General features: G+C 35.8%; 1 protein-coding gene across 5 annotated transcripts in view; it reads right to left on the reverse strand.

The window, feature by feature from the left end:
* SPOCK3 (SPARC (osteonectin), cwcv and kazal like domains proteoglycan 3) overlaps positions 1-20,288 on the reverse strand; it is a 203,171-nt gene that overhangs the window by 42,490 nt on the left and 140,393 nt on the right. For all 5 annotated transcript variants that reach the window (XM_074147078.1, XM_074147077.1, XM_074147076.1 and 2 more), the window contains one exon: positions 20,021-20,135. In XM_074147078.1, the coding sequence (XP_074003179.1) occupies positions 20,021-20,135 (115 nt within the window). The remainder of the gene's footprint in view (positions 1-20,020; positions 20,136-20,288) is intronic.

The raw sequence follows: 20,288 nt of genomic DNA on the forward strand, positions 1-20,288 counted from the left end.
GAATTCCGTTCTTCATCTACTGCCAAACTCTGTCTCAGAAGAGTGTACAATTCAAGTTTTAAGTCATTAAGCTGCAAGCATCTGCGATGCACCAGACTCACTGCATATGCAGTGCAACTGATCTGCACACGTGCACTGGTTACCTGCTTAGTTAAAAAATGCATGCCAATGCTATTGATCTCTTTGAAATGCCTTCTTAATGGATATATGCATTTCCATTTCCATTACAGAGGTCCCAAACGGCAAAAGGGGCATTCTTCCAGCCTGAAGAAATCTTGCTTAGAGGTAGAGCAATAGTAAAAAGGAATAGCAGATTCTACAATTATTTGATGACCTCTACAGTAATGAAATTCAGTAAAATTTTTTCCTTGCACTGTGTATAGTCAACATTGTTCTACATACAAATATATACAGCTAGGAATTTAAAAATTACTTCTGAGGCTCCTTATGTCCTTTGTGCAAATGTCAAGAATAAAATACTATCCTATTAAAAAGCTTATGTCAGATTAACTTGAATGTTACATCACTGTGGCTAAAACAGATGGAAAGCTAAGCCTGTTTTGCACGTTTTACTCTCTGCAAACACTTTCTATGAGCTCATGTTGTAGAAAACATGTTAGGTTTCTAGACTACTACTAATGATCATATTTTTCCCTGTATTTTGTATGTGGTTATGTTAACCTCCAAAGTAAATCGCAATGCTCAGTTCCACAGAATAGTTTCAATGTTCTAGTTGTTACTGGCAAAGACCTACTTGTGTTTGGCATATAAAGCTGAGATTTTTATATATATATGAAGCTTTATATACTTTTGTATTGTGTGTGCATGTAAGCAAACAATATATTTTTTTCCCCAAGACATTACTCATAATTAGGAACTCTGATGTAAGTTAATGTATAAATCCGGAAGCGCTTCTAGAAAATGTATGGATTTACATCACCATTTTGAAATTACAAAGAATTTTGTTACAAATATATTTTGAGCTATAAATCACATTTTCATGATTACATTTCATGTTATATGCTACACTACACATTTCTCAATGTGTTCCTTAAAAATGCGAGATCAGAGTGTATTTCTTTCTCTATGTTTTAGCTAAAGGAATATATACATTTGCACACAGAAGCGCAGTGAGCTAAGTATAGTAGTCAGTAAGTATAGATAGATATACCTTGTAGTTCTCTTTTTTTAAAGCTTTTTCTCTTTCACACATCTTCACAGCTAACCAAAATTGTCCCACTAATCATTGCTGAATATAACAAAAACAATCATGAGATTCAATTATGATAGTGAGAAATACATCTATAATATGAGGAAGCGTTGAGGGCACTGGAACTATATACGTTGGAGAAAAAAGCTCAAGAGGATCTTTTCAATATATATAAATACTTGAAGGGAGGACATAACAAAATGGAGCCAGGCTCTCTTCAGTGACGCCCAGTGACAGGACAAAAACAATGGGCACAAAGTGAAACACAGCAGGTTCTCTCTGAACATCGGGAAACAGTTTTTTGCTGTGAGAGTGACCGAGCACTTGGCACAGGTTGCCCACAGGACTTGTAGAGGCTCCGTTGTTAGAGATACTCAAAAGCCATCTGGACATGGTCCTGGGCAACCTGGTCTAGATGGCCCTGCTTGAGCACGGGGTTGGACTAGATGACCTCCAGAGGCCCCTTCCAACCTCAACCAGTCTTTGAGTACATGATTCTGTAATACTGGTGTGTAGCCTGATGAAAATATGGTAGTATAAGCATTTTACTGATAAATTCAAATATCTCAACAAAGATCAGCTGAAGCGATGGTGTAGTTTAATTCCCCATTTACCGGATCTTTGTTCAAATAAAACAATACAAATAGCCTGTGTTGGTTACACATGTTATTTGGGGGAAAAAGGGTGTTCATGTCTGCTTGATTCTTTCACACTAAGCAAAGTTTTCCATCTCTCTCTTCCTCTCCCCCCCCCCCCCCGCCCAGCTTGTTTCTGTACTTGTTTCTGGTTTTGAGAAGAGAAATACAGCAAATCAGAAGTCTGACCCCATGGTCAGATCAAAGTCTGTTGTTACAGGACACAACTGATTTTAAACTTCTCCCAATATTTTAGAGAAATGTAGAAATAGCTTAAATTTGGAAAAAAAAAAAAAAAAAAAAAAAACCAAGACAAAAAAGGAAACTAATTTCAATCTTTATGACACTGGGCATCAATCACTTACTACAACTTACTTTATGTGAAAGACTGAAGTAATTTCAAATATCAACAAACTAAAATATCAAAACAAGCAATTTAAGATAACTGGTAACTTAGCGCTTATCATTCACCCTATCTCTCTTACCCTAACTCACAAGGACTAATACCTTCCACTTCTCACTTGAAGAGTGAAGTGTTACACAGTATACACAAAAACGTAGTAGAAAGTGGCCTATGAAAACAACAAGGAAAGGAGTAATGTATAGTTCTTCAACATAAGAAAATAAGGATGTTCTCAGGAAAAAGGATAATATATTTCAGCTAGAAAGGAATATGCATTGTTTTCCTTTACTATATTTACTCAAAATTGACTCCTAAATTCCTGCCAATGTTGAGAACCTTTTTCAACAAGCTAAAGAAACCAATTCCATAGCATCACTCACGTCAATGAACTTCTAACAACCCCCCATGCAATATGTTAAGAACATCTTCACAGTCTGGTTGAACAGGTAAGAGTGGTCAGTGCAACTTACATGACAATATTCATGTTGCCCACAAATGAACACTACAGAGGTGTTTGCTGTAACAGGTCCAGACTGCTAATCCTTAGTCAGTGACAGCTCTCACTAATAATTAAATTACTATCTGGATCAACTATGGACGTGGTAAATCAATGCTTGCGTTACAAAAACTACCCTTAACCCTCGAGAATAAAATTATAGAGATGTGAAGAAATAAACATGTATACAATAATCTTGTGAACAACTGAATTGTTTTATGGCTTTCTTTTTCTAAATAGCACACTGTCACAGACACTGGCCTCTGACAACTGCCTGCATCCTTTAGCCTTGACACTCTTTATACCGTTGGCTACTTTCAGCTTTTGCCTCAGAAAAAGTATTTCTATACTATCTCTCAGTAAACTTTAGAGCTGGTGAACAACTCCTCCTGAATTCAAGAAAGCCAAATGATTCCAATCTGTAGTTGTTTTCTTTTTAACTTACTTTCCTAATGTTATGTATCTTTTTTTTTTTATAAAGTCTAATTGGTCATTGGATCAGAACTAAACTGTCAGAAACATCCCTACTGACTTGGATATATACTTGTACCAACTCTGTTTTTTTTTCTCATGGATACAGTCAAACAGGGTGCAATAGAATAACTAAGATCCTAAGTTTGTTACTATGCTTTTTCCTATTACTTCTTTTGAGAGGTGATGAGAGCAAGGTCTGTTGGTCTTTCTTGAATTTGCCAGGGACAAAAATATTAGCAACAAGTTGTCCCTCATTCACATTATTGAAATTTTACTCTGTTTCATTTTTCCATTCCTTTATCTGTTTCAAAAGAAAAGAGCAGAAAGAGTAACTGTATTTTCTTTGCTTTTTTTCCTGAGCTGCAGCAGTACTCTGTTCACTTTTTAAAAACTATATGCTCTTTTTGTACTGCTTCTGAAGTTAAATCTTTAGAGAGAAGGTGATTAAATAATACAGCGTATCAGTGGCCTTTGACATATCTTTTAAGCCTCTTAAACCATGCATGCAGAAATACTACAGGGGGTGATCAACTTTAAGTACTGACCTTAAAAGAAAACTAGACCCCAAAAAAATCAGATTCCCATGAGACATAGTAAACTGTGTTATAAACCTGCTTAAAACTCTCATCTACACCTAAATTCAGAAAAGGAGACAATCCTGCTGAAAAGACAAAACAGAACAAAACCATCTTAATTACTGTTTCCCCTAAATCTGGGTTTACAGCTCTATTTCTAAATGTTTCATGCTCTCCTGCTATTAACAATCTCAGGAATTTATAGCAAACCTTTCTCATAAACAGGACAAATAATGCAAACAGTTTTGACAAGAATTACTATTCAACATACATCAATCTAGGATTTCTTCTGACTTCCCTTGCACTCTTATAAATGGTAAATATAAGATCAATTGTGGTTTTTTTTTTCCTACAAAACCACATTTTAGTACTAGTAAATCCCAATACAAACCTGTTTTTCAAAGCCATTTAATCTTAAGGGGTATTTTTTAATGCTGAATGCTTTTCATTTAGCATTCAGACTATTATAAAGGTGCCACCATGCTAATGAGCCCAAGCTTACAATTTGATACAACTGAACAACTGCTGATGCTTGCATGCAAGGTGGCTATAGCACTTGATCTTGCAGTATCAGCAGGAATAACAGTTAAAACAGATGCCACAGTTAATTTCATGGTTCTTGGTGCATTTAAGGAAGAAGCTGGGTTTTTCCTTTTCCATGAAGACTTTAATGTTTTATTTAGGGGATTTTTGACATGTCAAATAGCCTGCATCTGGGATATAAAATTAAGATATCAAGAAAAAAAAAAATATTATTGTATTTTATGAAGCAGATAAAAAGCAACACAGCTGGGTAAGTATAATAACTGCAGCCACAGAGTATCTATCTAATCATGCTTTCATAATGCTGACTCATCAAGAGTACACAAAAATTTCTATTTTTTTTAATTTACAATAGAAAATATGTCTTTTTGGTAGTGCAAGTAATGGAGATATTAAAAAAATGTATCACCTGAAACAGACTAAGATCATGCTGATACTAGTGCATATTTGTTTAATCTTTCTTACCAAGTCTCTGAGTAAAGCTACAGTAACCTACACGAAGACTCAAAGCTAGCAGGACTTGGAAAAAATTGTGAAATTACAATTAGGCATGAACAATAAGGCTGGGGGGTGTTTAAGCAAAAGGAAGATGTATTGTCAAAGACAAATACACTCAGAAGCATTTAAGGCTTGCCCTGGGGAGGAGGCATCTTGTTAAATTCTCCTTTCAGCATTGCATCATCTTTTCAAACTTTTAGAATTTATCATAGCTTGAAATTAGTAGGATAATCAGATGATGTGAACATGGCCAAAGCATCATCATACTTTCACTGCACAGATAAACATTTTCAATGCATTCGATTCACACACTAGCCACATAAACCATCCAACTTGTGCCTCAAAACACTACACCAACCGAAAGAAGAATGGTTCTCAATTGTGAAAGAGAATTCAAATATTTATACAAAAAAAGTAAAAGTGAAACAGTAAATAAATATTGCTCTTCTGCCTGTATACTCAGGAAAGGTGAGCAAATATTTTTAGTGAAAATTTGTACTTTTCTGTCTAAGAACTGATTATATTTTAATTATTGGAAGAAAGAGGAAATTGTGCAACCAAGTAAAAACATGCTGATACCAGCCGAAGTTCTTTTCTTGCATAAGTTATTGGCATATCTGCTTAAAGTTTGCTTAAGTGGATATTAATTTTCATGACAGAGGTCAGCTTCAAAAAATAAATGTCTAAATTTTTGCTTGAGATCCAACATGCATCTTTTCAAATAAGGTTACAAAAAACAATTCAGAAAGTGACATCATATCACCAGGACATTGACTCTGTAATTAGCACATTTTATTTCTGCCAACTTCAGTGTAGTAACTACAGAAACATTAACAATAGCTGGCAAAGACAGACTTTTTAATCCCTGGCTTTTAAAGGACTTTGATATTTTGAAGAAAATACCACGATTCTACCAGCTATTAAAACAGTAACTTCAGAAAAGTGATACTACAACAATTTAACAGGGAGTATATAGCACAGTTAAAGAAGGAGATTAAACTATCAAAGATTCAATTACTGTTATTGAGAACTGGTGGCAAAAAGGATATCATGTGTTCTTTAAATACCAGTGAGTTTACATCCTACTTGAAGACAACTCAGTGAAACTCACTAATCCAACACTCCTTCAGAACACTACTGAACCATCATCAGTCTATTCCTGAGGATCTCAAGTAGCTTCACTATCCAATAAGCTTTGACATAATTACAGGACAGAATAACTCAGCAGTAGGTTATACAAATGCCACCACATATCTTACCTTCCAAAAATAAGCAGGAGGGGCAAATAAACTAGTTTAAAATAATTACCTGATAAAGAAAGTGTTTTCCTAGCATCTATCTCCCATTGATGAGCAATGAAAGACTTTTAAATATAACTGCATATTGATGGTATAAAAATAGCATCAGTAAAAAAATATTACCATCACATCAGTAATTGAGACACAAATACAGCAGCATCCTGTTATCTTACTCGTACATTGCATGAACAGAAAAATAATGCTGATCCAGACACTTAGCATACGATCTGCATCTCTTTGGTTATTTATTCTCAATAGAACTACTGTGACACACTTCTAAAGCCTTTAATGTATCATAAGATTGGCAAGGCCCCTTCATTTACATAATTAAGGCAATTATAGCCATTATAATTGAATGCAACACAATTTTAATGGTCTGCACTATATTTAAGCTTCCAGCTTTATAATCCATAAAAGCTGGTTGGCAGAGAGCAAAAGATGAAAATGAACCTATCCTAAAAAAAGCATGCTCTCATGACTACCTAAAATAGTTTAATAGAGTTTGTTGTGCTACACATACTAAACTTTCCTAACAATTTGGATGTTTTGGGGGGTCTAGGACTGAAATTGTCTGTGGATTGTTTAATGACCTAGGTTAAAATTAATGATTATCAAACATACAATTAAAGAGCATTAACTATCTTCTTTCATCATAATGGCTTGTCTATCTCTCTTAAAACTGCAGCATCACACACAAAAACAGAAGAAGATGCACTGAAGGTAACATTTTCACCTCTAAAGACATATTTAGTGTGAGATTTTGGGTGTTGCTTTTTTTTTTTTTTCCCTACTAAAAAATATGGGGAAAGGAAATAAAGAAATCAACCAGGCTAATCAAACTTTCATAATAAATCAATTTAAAGAAATCTCCTATAGAGAAGTCTTTCCCTTTGTGAAAAGTATATGAATACTTTGTAGCAGTAAGAAAACAACTCTGAATAAGTGCTCATCTTGTATATATTGTCTTTACCTAAAAAGAACCAGAGTGGTCCTGAGTGTCTGAACATTGACATAGAATCCAAGTATTAAAAAAAGGGTAACACATCCTAAGTCTTAAGGGTCCATCCCATGTGCGTAAGCTCACTCTCACATACTGAGTTTTAGTGAACCAGTTATTTTTGCTTGAGATGAAGTTTGGGAAGTTGACCCTGAAATTGCTCCTTATGGACAGGATGGACAAGGCCACTGAGCAGTCCCAGATGTGCTCATATCCTCAAACACACACACCTGTTTTGAAAGCCACAACTGGCATAGGACTTATATGCCCTTGGTGTTCTGTGATAAAAATACTCCGTGAGCAGAGATGTTCAATGGAATTTTAATTTGTTCTACAACTAAAACTTCATTGCAGAGAATTAAAAAAAATATAAATCACTATTCAAACACATGCTACCTTCTTTTTTTCCTTTCCCCCCCTACACTATCAGCTCCACTCTGACTCCAATTCATAGCACACTTTTTACTAGAATGTCTCTGCCTTATTGTTCTACTTGCATTTGTAGTATCACTCCTTTTCTGCAAGACATGTATTTCTATCTCTTGTTCCCAAATATTTTAACCCCTGTAAGAACAAAATGCCAAAGCAAAAACTTATTTTTAGCCAAAAGACCATCTATTAATGACTAATCAATTCCAGTTATCTTTCTTGAACTACCAAAGTGTTTAAAACAAAATGAACACACCCTGTTCCACACAAGAGAAGTTTGAAATTACAGGAGAAACTAATACAGTTGAAGCAAAAATGACAGTCACCTCTACAGCCTAACAACAGTTTACACAGCTACATCTCCATTTCCCCTGTCCTTCAACCACAGCCACAGGCCCTTTGTATTTCTCAAACATTTTACTGTTCAGTCTCAGCCATCTGACTAAACTGTGGGATCTTCAACGCTTCCTATCTGCCAAGCTCAGGTGTGCTTTTCCACATCACATATGGGCAAGACCTGGCAAGCAGCCTACACCCCTCATTTCCAACCTTTCCCTGGGTTCCAGGGGAAGGAAGCCTCTGCACGTGGTGTGCTCTGGCTAACCCCCAGGCTAGATGACAAGGGGACCAGGGGATTGTGGCCATGCAGGTCATATATACCTTCTCATTCCAAACACATTCTCTGTCATTCTGCACCACATTAGATTGCTACTAATCACACTACATTAGATTACTACTAATTATGATGGAGAAATCTCTTTTTAGAAAGTCTTAACATGGGGTTTGATTAATGAAAGAAGATACTGCTGACAATTTTACTTGTCTCAGCGTCACTCAAGCAAAAAAAAAAATTCTGTTTAAGAATCTAAAAAAGATTAATGCAGAAAAATTATCTTAATATTTATCTTTAATATTGAAGGAATAAACAATAAAATTGGCTCCATTAAGTTTCTGTTATTACACAAACACAGTAATGAATATTAAATAAATGTCTTTTACAAATACAATAATACAGTATTTTTGTGCTCGCAAATTCATAGATATGGAAATCATTTGCAGATACAAATGAATTCTTGCTAATGTTATTAGTCTGCTATCTTAGAAAAAAACCCTAACATTTATAAAATATAAAGATACTAAAGCAACAAAATCTGATTAAACAATAGTACTTCCTATTAAAGATCAAGTGAAAAATGGTCTATAATTCCCCTTATATACAACAGAGGAAAAAAAGTTGTTCTAGATTAATTAGAATGACCGAATTTCAAAGCATAAAAAACTACAATGCATCAATTTTCACTTTACCTTCAAAGAGCTTCTCTTTACATATAATGTATACTTACAGCTCAATATTACTGTAAATGTGTATAATGAATTAAACAAAGTGAAAAACAATATTTTAGCTTGCATGCCTGGACGCACATCGGTCTAAGATGAGCAGCTTTGAGCTTTAAAAGTGAATACTATGTATTATAGCATAAAAAATAATAAAAGCAAAATGGACATTTACTGCTAAGTCAATACCCTCTAAAGAACTAAAATAGATATACAATAATACACTGTAGTTTTGTGGCATCTTTAAAATCACAAAAGGTTTCAGAAACATTAGTGAAGTAGAGTTCAGAAACTTCAGTAGAGTAAGAAAGCTTACCTATAGATAATGTTTTTTCCTCTGGAAGGAAACTGAGTCACAGTGTTAGAGCCTATTTACATTCAAATCAATGGCAAGATTCACATTGATGCCAGTAGTAAAGGCATTTAATGTTGCATCCTACAGAACTTCAGTAGCAATTACATAACAAAATATTTTATTGAATCATAAATCTATGGCCAAGAACAACAGTAGACTAGAAAGTTGACAATTACCTAATGCAAATTTAACTCATAAAAAATATAAAATGTTGCTGATATCTATACTCCCAGACTACTGAGACTGCATCCTTCCTTTACTGTGGATATTCTTCAGAGAATGTTAACAACTGAGAGGAATTTCTCCATGATGAAAACCAGCATGCTTCTCTTTGTTACTTCTTTTTATAGGCAAATCCCTTATTTTCTTTAACAAGCATGGCAGAATAAAATTAGATGCTATAATTAGATCTTTTGGGAGATATTTTAAAACATACTAACATATTTGTAAATAAAGCCTAAACAGCACTATAAAATAACAGCAATTTTCTTTAGTGGGTTATTTTTGTCTTATTTGAGGTTTGAAACTTAAATTTTATCCTTGACCACACAGCATGAACTTCATCTTATAGGTGGAAATTTTGCTCATTGTCTCATAAAATGGCTTCTCCTGGCTACCCCATAACTGATCACTGATAATATCAGGCCTAATTGGTCTTGTATATGTTGTTTTGGATACAGTTTTTATTCTACTGATGTCCTCGAGTTAATCTTGCAGAAGAGAAAAAAGGAATTACAAAATATTACTCTCTGTCCTTGAAAGGTAATAATACAAAGTAGAGATTAAAGAGTAAACACAATGTTATTTTTGGCCCTAAATCTCTTTATTTGTGAAGTCTGGAAAGCATTCAGTGTTCTCTTCAAATGCAAACAAAACAAAAGCTTTTTTTTTGGCATCTATACCTGTACTATATGAAGAGTGGTTGAGGTCATGTATTGAGAAGATGTTGCCATGTAAATAAAATAAGAGGATTTGGGAGAGTGCTGTTTTGCTATTTGCTTAAAAAGAGTCCCTATCTTTGTTTTTCATGCACTGATGCACACAGAACGAAACAGAATCCACAGTGTCTTTAATCCTACTGTTACTTATCCTCATCTCTCCATAGCAATTAACAATTCAGCAGTATTCAGTATAAAATAGGATGCAGCTGAGGGAGCAGCTATGTTCTGTGATTAAAGTCTTTCAGATATGCTAACTGAAAATACTTTCAGCATGAAATGTTGCCTTTTTACCTCCTTCTGGCAAAAGCTTAGACTCAAAGAGTATGAGATTTATAGCAGCTCCCTGTGTTACCTGTATCGTCCTCCTCAGATGATCAGATAAAGGGAAGCCCTTTTTTTTTCATGAATATAAGGCTACTTCTTTTATTTTAGTGAAAATATTAAGTGAGGTCTTTCAGAGCATTTATTAGAAATTAAGACAAAAATTTTTGAAAGCAAATTCTTCTATTTCAGTAGCTCATGAATGAAAAGGGACATTTACTATTTTACTCACAATGTTACAGCTTTTTCCATGTAAACTGCATGACCTTCAACTGACCTTGTCCCAGATGCATCTTGACTCTATGTCAGGGCAGAATCCCAACCTTGTTGCCATGAAGAAATCCAAAGACATTATCCAGGAGGATGCTGTAGCACACATCGACCAAATCTTTGAAACAGACTGTTTGGGAGACCTGGACCCTGGGCATGTTACAGCACACACTTATTACAGTGTTAGCTTAGCTTGACAGGGACATAAAACACGGGCACTCTGTCAAACTTTTTGGATTTACGGATAATTAACTTTCCCCAATTCAATCCAACTAACAATGGACGTTTTTCTCAGATACCTTTGGAAGGTCTTTGACCACAGATAGAATTGTCAGCCATACACTCATCTCCTGCTCTGGCATTCAAAACATGTTTAATGAGGATCTTTCTGTAAATACAGAAATGCCCTGTATGTCTTCATTGGGCATTTTCCTTTAGACTGACACATCCGGTGGGATTTTGTAATCTGCATTGTTAAATGTCTCATATTAGGGTACTATGACAATGAAAAGAGACATAACCCAGGTATTTGGTCCAGGCAAGAAAAAAAAACAACCAAAACAGCCCAGAAACACCATCTTGCATCTTGAAGGTTTTAATTGTTATTAATATCTTATACAATTTTTAAATTTATTTCGTCAATAAGCCTCTATATAACCTACATAACACGTAAAGGAGAAACAGAAGGAAATGTCTGCAAAGATGCAATGAGTGGGGTACCATTTAAGGCAGAATGAATAATCTCTATCTCATTTTCTGAATAGATGTGAAACAATTTTGAATTTCAGAGACTGACATATTTCTTCCTCTGCATCATTCTGCAGCTTTTGAGACATGTTAAATACTACAGTTGATCACAGAGAAGGCTGTTGTTTGGGACCTCCCTTTTTATGTTCTGGAAGGTGGGGTATAAACCTCCTCAGTCTACCAACCTCTGTTTTCCTAAGAAACACTTACCGATCTAATATCATTAATTTTCCATGTCTCAACTAGTAATATAAGTACAATGCTAGTAAAAAAGAAATCCAAGGAAATATTAAGATTGGAAATGAGATAAATTTCATAGAGATATTCACAGATGAATCCAAATCCTTGCTCATGACAGTCCTATCCTGACTCCTCAACCAGTATCCAATATAAGCCAGAAATGCTCTTTCAGTCAGAAAATTCAAGGTATTATACTGTAAATATATATAACTTCATATAAAATACATTAAAGGATATATAAGAAGTAAACATAGTTAAAACTTTATGTGCTTATTTCTAAGACATATATTCCACAGACTGCCTTATTTCTTTACATAGTAAAAACAGACAACATGGATCTTGACCTATACCATGAGAATTAAATAACAGTACAAAATTACTTTCATTTTTTTCATCTTTTTTTTTTTTTGGTAACATCTTGAAATAATATTTTTTGTTTATTAAAAACTCTGAAGATTCTGCTATTGGTGTTCATTCCTCCTCATGAATTAACAAAACCTCTTAGTAAACCTGGCCTTCTAGACCCTGCAAGATACAAAGAAGCACGTGTACTCTGCAAACTAAAGCAAATAAATTTCTAATGCTTGCCAGGCCTAAACATGAAAACAAACAAACAAACAAGTGAAAACGCTTCATCCATTTAATGCAAAAATAAATTGCTTGGTAATTATGTAATATATTGATTTTCTCTCTTTTTCTTATCTTCCCTCTAACTACAGCTTGAGCCATGTATAACAAAAATATTCTAACTTCATTTGGTGAGGCATGTACTCATGTGTTCACACCTAGAAAGCTTTTAATTAAGCTTACTGGTGTATAATTTTCTCTCCAGCAGACCATAAAGAATATCCAGGATTATTTTCCCACCTTTATATAATAAGCTACTTATTAAAATTTTGTAGAAATTAACAGAAGACTACAGTTAGTAGGAGAGGTTAATATGGTGTAAGACTACACAGTGTAATACACATTTTCAAAGTAATTTCATTATAATTAGAATGGCCAAAGTCACTGAACAAAGCTGAACTATCCCCAAAGTAGAAAGGTTTGTATAACTTTTACAATAGCTTTTTTTCCCTATGCTTTTTTCATTCATGCTGAAAGAGAGAGAAGAAAAATGGAACTTTCCATTATACATATAAAGGTTTTTGTTAAAACTACATTGCGAAGCATATCTTTATTCATTAAAGGTTTTCATCACAACTTTACATCACATGAATTACATCACATATAATGCAAGGAATGAAGCAACATCTTTTATCTCCTGAACAAGTACCATTTCAATATATACTCAAAAAATATTAAACGTAACAGGTTTCAAGTCAATATGTCATTCAGTAAATGGATTGTAAATATATATTTGAGAATGAGTTCACTGCCATAGAGAGATACATTTTACATTTTGTTAAAAATTCAAACTAGCAAAAGCAACACTAAATAAACTAAAAAGCAAGACAATGCTTCTGGGATCATGCCAAGGTATCACTGAATTTGTTATGCAATTGCAAGTCATAAATGATGTTCATTAACATCAAAAGAAGATTGTGCACCTGAGAACAGTATTTTGAATATATTAACCGCAAAATAAAACATTATTGCGAAGCAGAAAGTTCAGTTGTGACTACAGTTTGTTCAACATTTTGCTCTTGCTGTTTTCAACCCATTATTAACTATTCAGATTACAAAATAAAATATTTCTTTTTTCTAATAGGATAGTAAATCTCCTGTACCAGAGCCTTGAAATCAGTTAAGAATTTGAAAGAACTCTCCCACAACCTCACTCATTCAATCAGACTTTAAAACTTAAATTTTTATTTTCTTGGCAGTATTTTTCCATTTGAATGTCTATTCATAGGTTTTGAATCAATTCAGTACAAATCAAATATGAATCAGTACTGGAATAGAAAAATGGAAATTAAATTGAAATAAAATTTACTGTTACTTAAATATTGACTGAGAGAAGACACAGCTGAAAAAAGAATAAGATAAAATTAGAAAAAAGTGCCAAATGACAGAAGAGCACTCAATAAAACTATTTTTCTTCTAAAACCCACACTTTTTTAAGGTAACAAATTACATTAAACAAACTGAAAATCAGTTAATGGAGACAAGAAAAAATTCCAATAGAAAAGCCTTATCACTTTCACCTCTACTTCTCCATTATTGTCACCTAATTTTTATGGAAGAATTTTTTCCGTTAATTTTTATTCTTAAGTTGGAGGAAAGGAAATATGATTTAAATAAAGTCAAAACAGCCAACTGCCAAAAGCTTTGTAATACACTTTAAATTACTCAAAAAGTACATGTAGGTTGGTGAATTATACATTACTAAATAAATGTAACAAAACTTCAAATAAATGTGCTATTGCAGGAGGTCAGAAATAGTTTCAAATGTGAGCACTAACAGGCAGCAGGTAAGTGTGTATGTGCATCTGTGAATGTCTAAAATGGAACTTTTGAATCCTCAAGCATAAGGCTGCTACTTGCTAGCTGCAATTGGTATGGACTGGTGTAAATTTTAATAAAATAGAAGTGGTATTTCCATTAAATCCTCCATTAAATAAAGAGACACGGGACAGAACTAAGAATTAGGAGGCTGATCATGCATCATGCCTCTGCACATAGACTATTCAGATTGGGAAAATGGGCTTTGGGGTGCTAAGGGTGGTAGGGACTGAAAGAATGGGTCCTGGAAAAAGAATGGCTTCCCAGAAAGAAGAAAGGGTCCCTGAAAGACAACAGGTAAAATCCTGGCCGGTGGAAAGATGCTGGAAGTGTGGAGAGATCCTCGAGATCAGTGAGAAGCACCGAGATGAACGCTGCGGGACTCTCAGGGACTATGGCCAATGACACCTGATAGGTAACTGCATGCAGCTACACAGCAGAAACCAACATTACTTTCTGCCTGACAGGTCCAGGTCAGCATGGACCTCCTAGCTTGGAAGGTAAGCTGAGATCGAGTGAATGTAGTGCTGGGTGGTAGGGTGAGAGAATGAGTTTGAGAGATAAAATCAAATTGAGTAAAAGCTCTAATGTCATTAGTTCTTAAACAAACCCCAGTATCTAGATGCACTACAGGTTCTTGTTTACTCTGTCTTGCCTGTGATAGTTACAGAATAGGCTAACTTCATTGCAGACAGTAGGTCTACAAGTTCCTATTTATCTTAGATAGCTGAATACAGAAGCTAAGCATGCTTCATACCCAAAAGAGAATCATAAAATGGTTTGGCTTGAAAGGGACCTTAAAGATCATACAGTTCCAACCCCTCTGCCATTGGCAGGGACACCTCCCACTAGACCAGCTTACTCAAAGCCCCATCCAACCTGGCCTTGAACACTTCCAGAGAAGGGGCAACCACAGCTTCTCTGGGCAACCTGTTGCAGTGTCTCACCACCATCACAGGAAAGAATTTCTAATCTAATCTAAATCTACCCTTTCATCTTAAAACCATAACCCCTTGTCCTATCACTACCCTCCCTGATAAAGAATCCCTCCCCATCTTTTCTGTAGGCCCCCTTTAAGTACTGAAAGGCTGCTATACGGTCTCCCTGGAGCCTTCTCTCCTCCAGGTTGAACAACCCCAACTCTCTCAGCCTGTCTTCCTAGGAGAGGTTCTCCAGCCCTCTGATTATGTTTGTGATCCTCCTCTGGACTTGCTCCAACAGGTCTGTGTCTTTCTTATGTTGGAGGGCCCAGAGCTGGACGCAATACTCCAGGTAGGGTGTCACCAGAGCTGAATAGAGGGGCAGAATCGCCTCCCTTGACCTGCTGGCCACGCTTCTTTTGATGCAGCCCAGTATGCAGTTGGCTTTCAGGGCTGCAAGCACACATTGGCAGCTCATGTTGAGCTTCTCATACACCAACACCCATATGTCCTTCTCCTCAGAGCTGCTCTCAATCCATTCTCCACGCAGCCTGTATTGTGCTTGGGATTGCCATGACCCATGTGCAGGGCCTTGCACTTGTCTTTGTTGAATTTCATGAGGTTTGCACAGGCCCACCTCTCAAGCCTGTCCAGGTCCCTCTGTCTGGATAGCATCCCTTCCCTCCAGTGTGGTGACCACACCACACAGCTTGGTGTTGTTGGCAAATCTGCTGAGCGTGCACTCGATGACACAGTCAATATCGCTGACAAAGATGTTGAACAGCAACCGTTATAATACTGACCACTGAGGAATACCACTTGTCACTGGTCTCCACTTGGACATCGAGCTGTTGACCACAACTCTTCAGTGTGACCATCCAGCCAATATCTTAACCACTGAGCAGTCCATCCGTCAAGTCCATGTCTCCAATTTAGAGACAAAGGTGTCGTGTGGCACAGTGTCAAATGCTTTGCACGAGTCGAGGTAGATGATGTCAGTTGCTTTTCCCTTATCCACCAACGTTGCAAACCCATTGCAGAAGGCAATCACATTTGTCAGACACACTTTGCCCTTATTAGAGCCATGTTGGCTGTTATTGATCACTTCCTTATTTTCCATGTGCTTTAAAAGTATAGTTTCCAGGAGCATCTGCTCCATGATCTTGCTGGGCACAGAGGTGAGACTGACTGGCCTGGCAGAGAAAGGACTGATCTGGTTCTTTTTTTCTGGTCATTTGGGAATGGGTGGGAGGATGGGTGATCTGAATTGCCAGACGGTAAAGCAGATGAAGTGTGCAGAGGTAAGTGACAACAGTTAACAGGACTTTTGTTCATCCTTAAAAATGAGTGCAACTTCTGCATTTACCCCATCGACTGGTCTCATCTCCTCATCCCAGTGACACAGTTGGTAAGTCTCAACACTGCATCATGCGTATTTGTTCTTACCTATTAGACTGAAGAGTAGGACTAGCAAAATCATTGTCCTCTATGACAGGCAAAGGACAGGACTCGGTATGTTTTAGAGCAAAAGGATCATAACTACTGTTTGGAGCAAAAAACAGTACCCAGAAACTGCCAAGGGGACAGAACTCTTCCCAGTCTTCTAAAATGTCTTCCTAATTTCTGGTTCCACATAACCACTGGAAAAAAAGACTCAGAAGAGCTTAGGAAAATAAAGATCTGCAGATTCCAGCTCGGTAAAATCCCTACATTCACAACTGTGCAAGCCAGCATGACCTGGATGCCCCAAATTCTGGTACATACTTGAAAAGAAGATTAGAGTGAAAATAGGACATAAGGCAATCACTAGCCTGGAAAATAAGACAGGGTCCTATAAGTGCTTCCTCTCTTGTCTCTTAATTAACACCTCTGTCACCAGTGGTGGTGCTTCCCATTCATCCTGGTTTACCTTTCTCATTCCACTTCTATGCAACTCCCTAAGCCATCCCTTTCTTCCATACTCCCCATCTAAATTTATTTCTAACTTTGTGTGATCCTTCCCTCCAACACTGCCTCAAGCGCTCTTCAGATTTTCCCTCTCTATCATGGCAATTTTTCTTTTCTTTCTCTTTTTAAAAATTACTGGAGCACCTGCTGTAGTTTATATGATCCCCGTTGCTTTCTCTAAACTAAAACGAACACATGACAAAGAAAGATCTTAATTTTGTTGTGTCCTTTTTTGTTTGTTTGTTTTGTTATCAACTTATACATCTAGTTCTAGATCAAGTTCTTAGCCCTTTCATTTTTGGATTCAATCTAACAGCCCCTGCACATCCGTCAGGTTCAATGTTACTGAATGTATCATTAAAACAGGACAGATTTCACAAAAAACAGGACGCCCTCATCTGCCTCATGCATTGGTCACAGAGGTGGATTAGATAAACTTCAGAGTTCACTTTCAAGATTTTCCTATGATTTTGTGATTAGGTTCAAATATATTTTAAGATGCAAATCTGTTTTTCTGAATACTGGTTTAATTTTGGTTCCCAAAGGAGTATGGAGTCCCAAAATAGTCTTGGTGTGGAAAAGTTCATAGACATACTTTTCTCCCTAGATACACCAAAAATTCAGTAGAATTTGTCAATCTGAAAAAATGAAAAATTGTCCTGGACAGGGGCTGTATTTTAGGAAACCCTCACTTAAGTTATCCCTGAAACTGGAGCATTAATCTTACTTTGCCTCTTTGGCTTCTTCAAATTTCTAAGCAACTGACATGTGCATATACAACTTAGAACACCTAAAGGAGTTCCATTTAAAGAAAATAATTGTTATTCTTACAAAAAAAAGTTCTTATTAAAAAGTTACAAGAAATTTTGTATTCTGTTAAAATAATGGCTGAAATTTCAGGAATGATACTTAGCTCACTTTCATCCCTCTCATGTCTCCTGGCCTTTGGCCTTGTAAAGAAATGACATTCAGATTTCAACACTGAAGTAAAATGTAGCAGTTGGAAAAACCCTGTATTTTGCTTGCCCTGACAATCTGTCAAGACTGGATTAGTGTTAATTCCCATACTCATATAGGACCTTTTTTCTTTCTCTTTTACATAACTAAGCACAAGTAATCTTGATCCCTTGGCAGTATAAATATTCAAGAAGAGTTCATTCCTAATTAAAACAATTCCATTTTGTTGAAGCCAATAAAATTTGTCTGTAGACTGTTTTCAGTAGAGAAGTAACAAAAATAGTATGTGCTTGAAAGAACACACACAAAAGACAAAAATAACTGCATCAGGTGGAAACAGCTTCCAGCAGAGAAAATGCTAATTTTTTTTTGGTAAGAACTGAGGGCAATTAAAAAACTAACACTTGTATGCCTACTACACACAGACAGATGCTTCTCGGCTCACTATCTTAATTTTACTTCATGCCCACTGTTAAGCAAATATCCCCACATCTATGCTGGATATGCAGAGAAACTGCAACTGCATTAATGATATATTGTATCTTTTATCAAAGGGGCCAAAATAACCATATAAGGCTGGGTGTTCCGGTGTTTTCCATTTGGGTTGGCAATATGAGCAGATTACAGATTTATCTATTAATTTACAGTTACTACATGAAATTGTAAATTAATGCTTTAAAAAACCTCAAGGCTGTATCATTTTGCAGAGACGTTATACCATAGGGAATATTTAATTACACATATTCCATTAATATTTAATTACACAATCAATGATATTGTCCAAAAAAGTGACATAAAGAAGTGCTTCAGAGCAGTTTTTCAACTGACTTGTATGCCTGCACACAGCTCGATGTTTGCAGTGGTCATGTCTATTCATTGTCAAAAGAACATTAGTTCAATTTTTAAACTAGGAAAAAAAAAAATCATTTTGGCAGTAGCAACAGTTTATCATGGAAAAAATAAGACTCTCTTGCACAATAAATTTGGAATAATGCATCAAACCATAATGAAATAACAACTTTAACATAGTCCAGGAATGTAATGCTGGTTTCTTTTATCTTTATAAGGTTGCTACAGGAAAAAAAAAAAAAAAAAAAAGTCTTCAAAAACTAGTTTTGATGTATTTCCAATGAGGATACAGGGTATTGTGCATAAAGAGTTTAGCTTACTCATCAAGAGTGTCACTATACAGAAAGAAGAAAAAAAATACAGTCTAAAGTCTACAGCCTATATCAGTCTAAAGAAATACAAAAATGCTCCAGTCATGCTGTTCTTGGCAAATTCAGGTACATGGTGGCTTAAAACCTCATGCTAAGATGGCTCTCTATTCAGAAGTACCCTGTTTTGTTTAACAGCAACCTTCCCAAGTCACTTGGGAGTCACTGAAGTACAAATATGCTTAGCCAAATTTTTTTCTCCAGTTGCACCAACGGCTAAGAAGCAGTGAAAAGCAACTGCATTTTTCAGCAGCCTAATCCCGTGCATAGTCCAAAAGGAAGCCGATTTACTGCTATCAAACACTTTCCAAACAAAGAACTTGCTTTTATATGATAGTCTTTACTAATAGTTCCATAGTTCAAGTGCAACTTCTTGCTCCTATGATATCAGCAGCAACAAGGACTTTTAAGTTTCCTTTTTTTCCCATCACACTTCATTTTCTTGAATATTCAGCTGAAAACACTGAGGAACAAGGAATTAATTTTTCTTTGTCTTAAGTACAGCCATAAGCATCTTGAGGAGTATTAAAGAGTAAAAAAGGTACAACAGTAATTCATACTACGATAGCTGCAATTGAAAACTACAGTGGTATTTTACTCTAGGCACAATTTCCAAACCCACAGCAGAGAAAATAACCTTGAACAAAATAAAGCCAGTTTTATTCAAGAATAATCAGTTTGTGATCACTGTACTCTTCTGTAAGCAAAACCTTATTTCCTTCTAGAAACGAGCTGTTAAAAATATCATACAAATTACCATCACTCACCTCTCCTATCATTTCTGCCTGCACTTGTGGATTTGTCAGAAGGGCAAGGGCAACGTCCTTCACATTTCACTGAGATTTGTTTTCCTGAGACACAGGCTTGATAGTCTAATTTACACTGTAAGGAGAGAGAATGACTATCATTAACATAAACATCTTTTATAATAAAAATCATAGTTCTAAGTATTTTGAGGGAATCTTTCATGAAGGGCTTAAATCTTTGCAGGCATAGTTGCTAGGCCAAATTTTCTGCATAATATGCCACCTTTGT

Source organism: Numenius arquata, chromosome 5, assembly GCF_964106895.1.
Source record: "Numenius arquata chromosome 5, bNumArq3.hap1.1, whole genome shotgun sequence".
In the NCBI taxonomy this organism is placed as follows: domain Eukaryota; kingdom Metazoa; phylum Chordata; class Aves; order Charadriiformes; family Scolopacidae; genus Numenius; species Numenius arquata.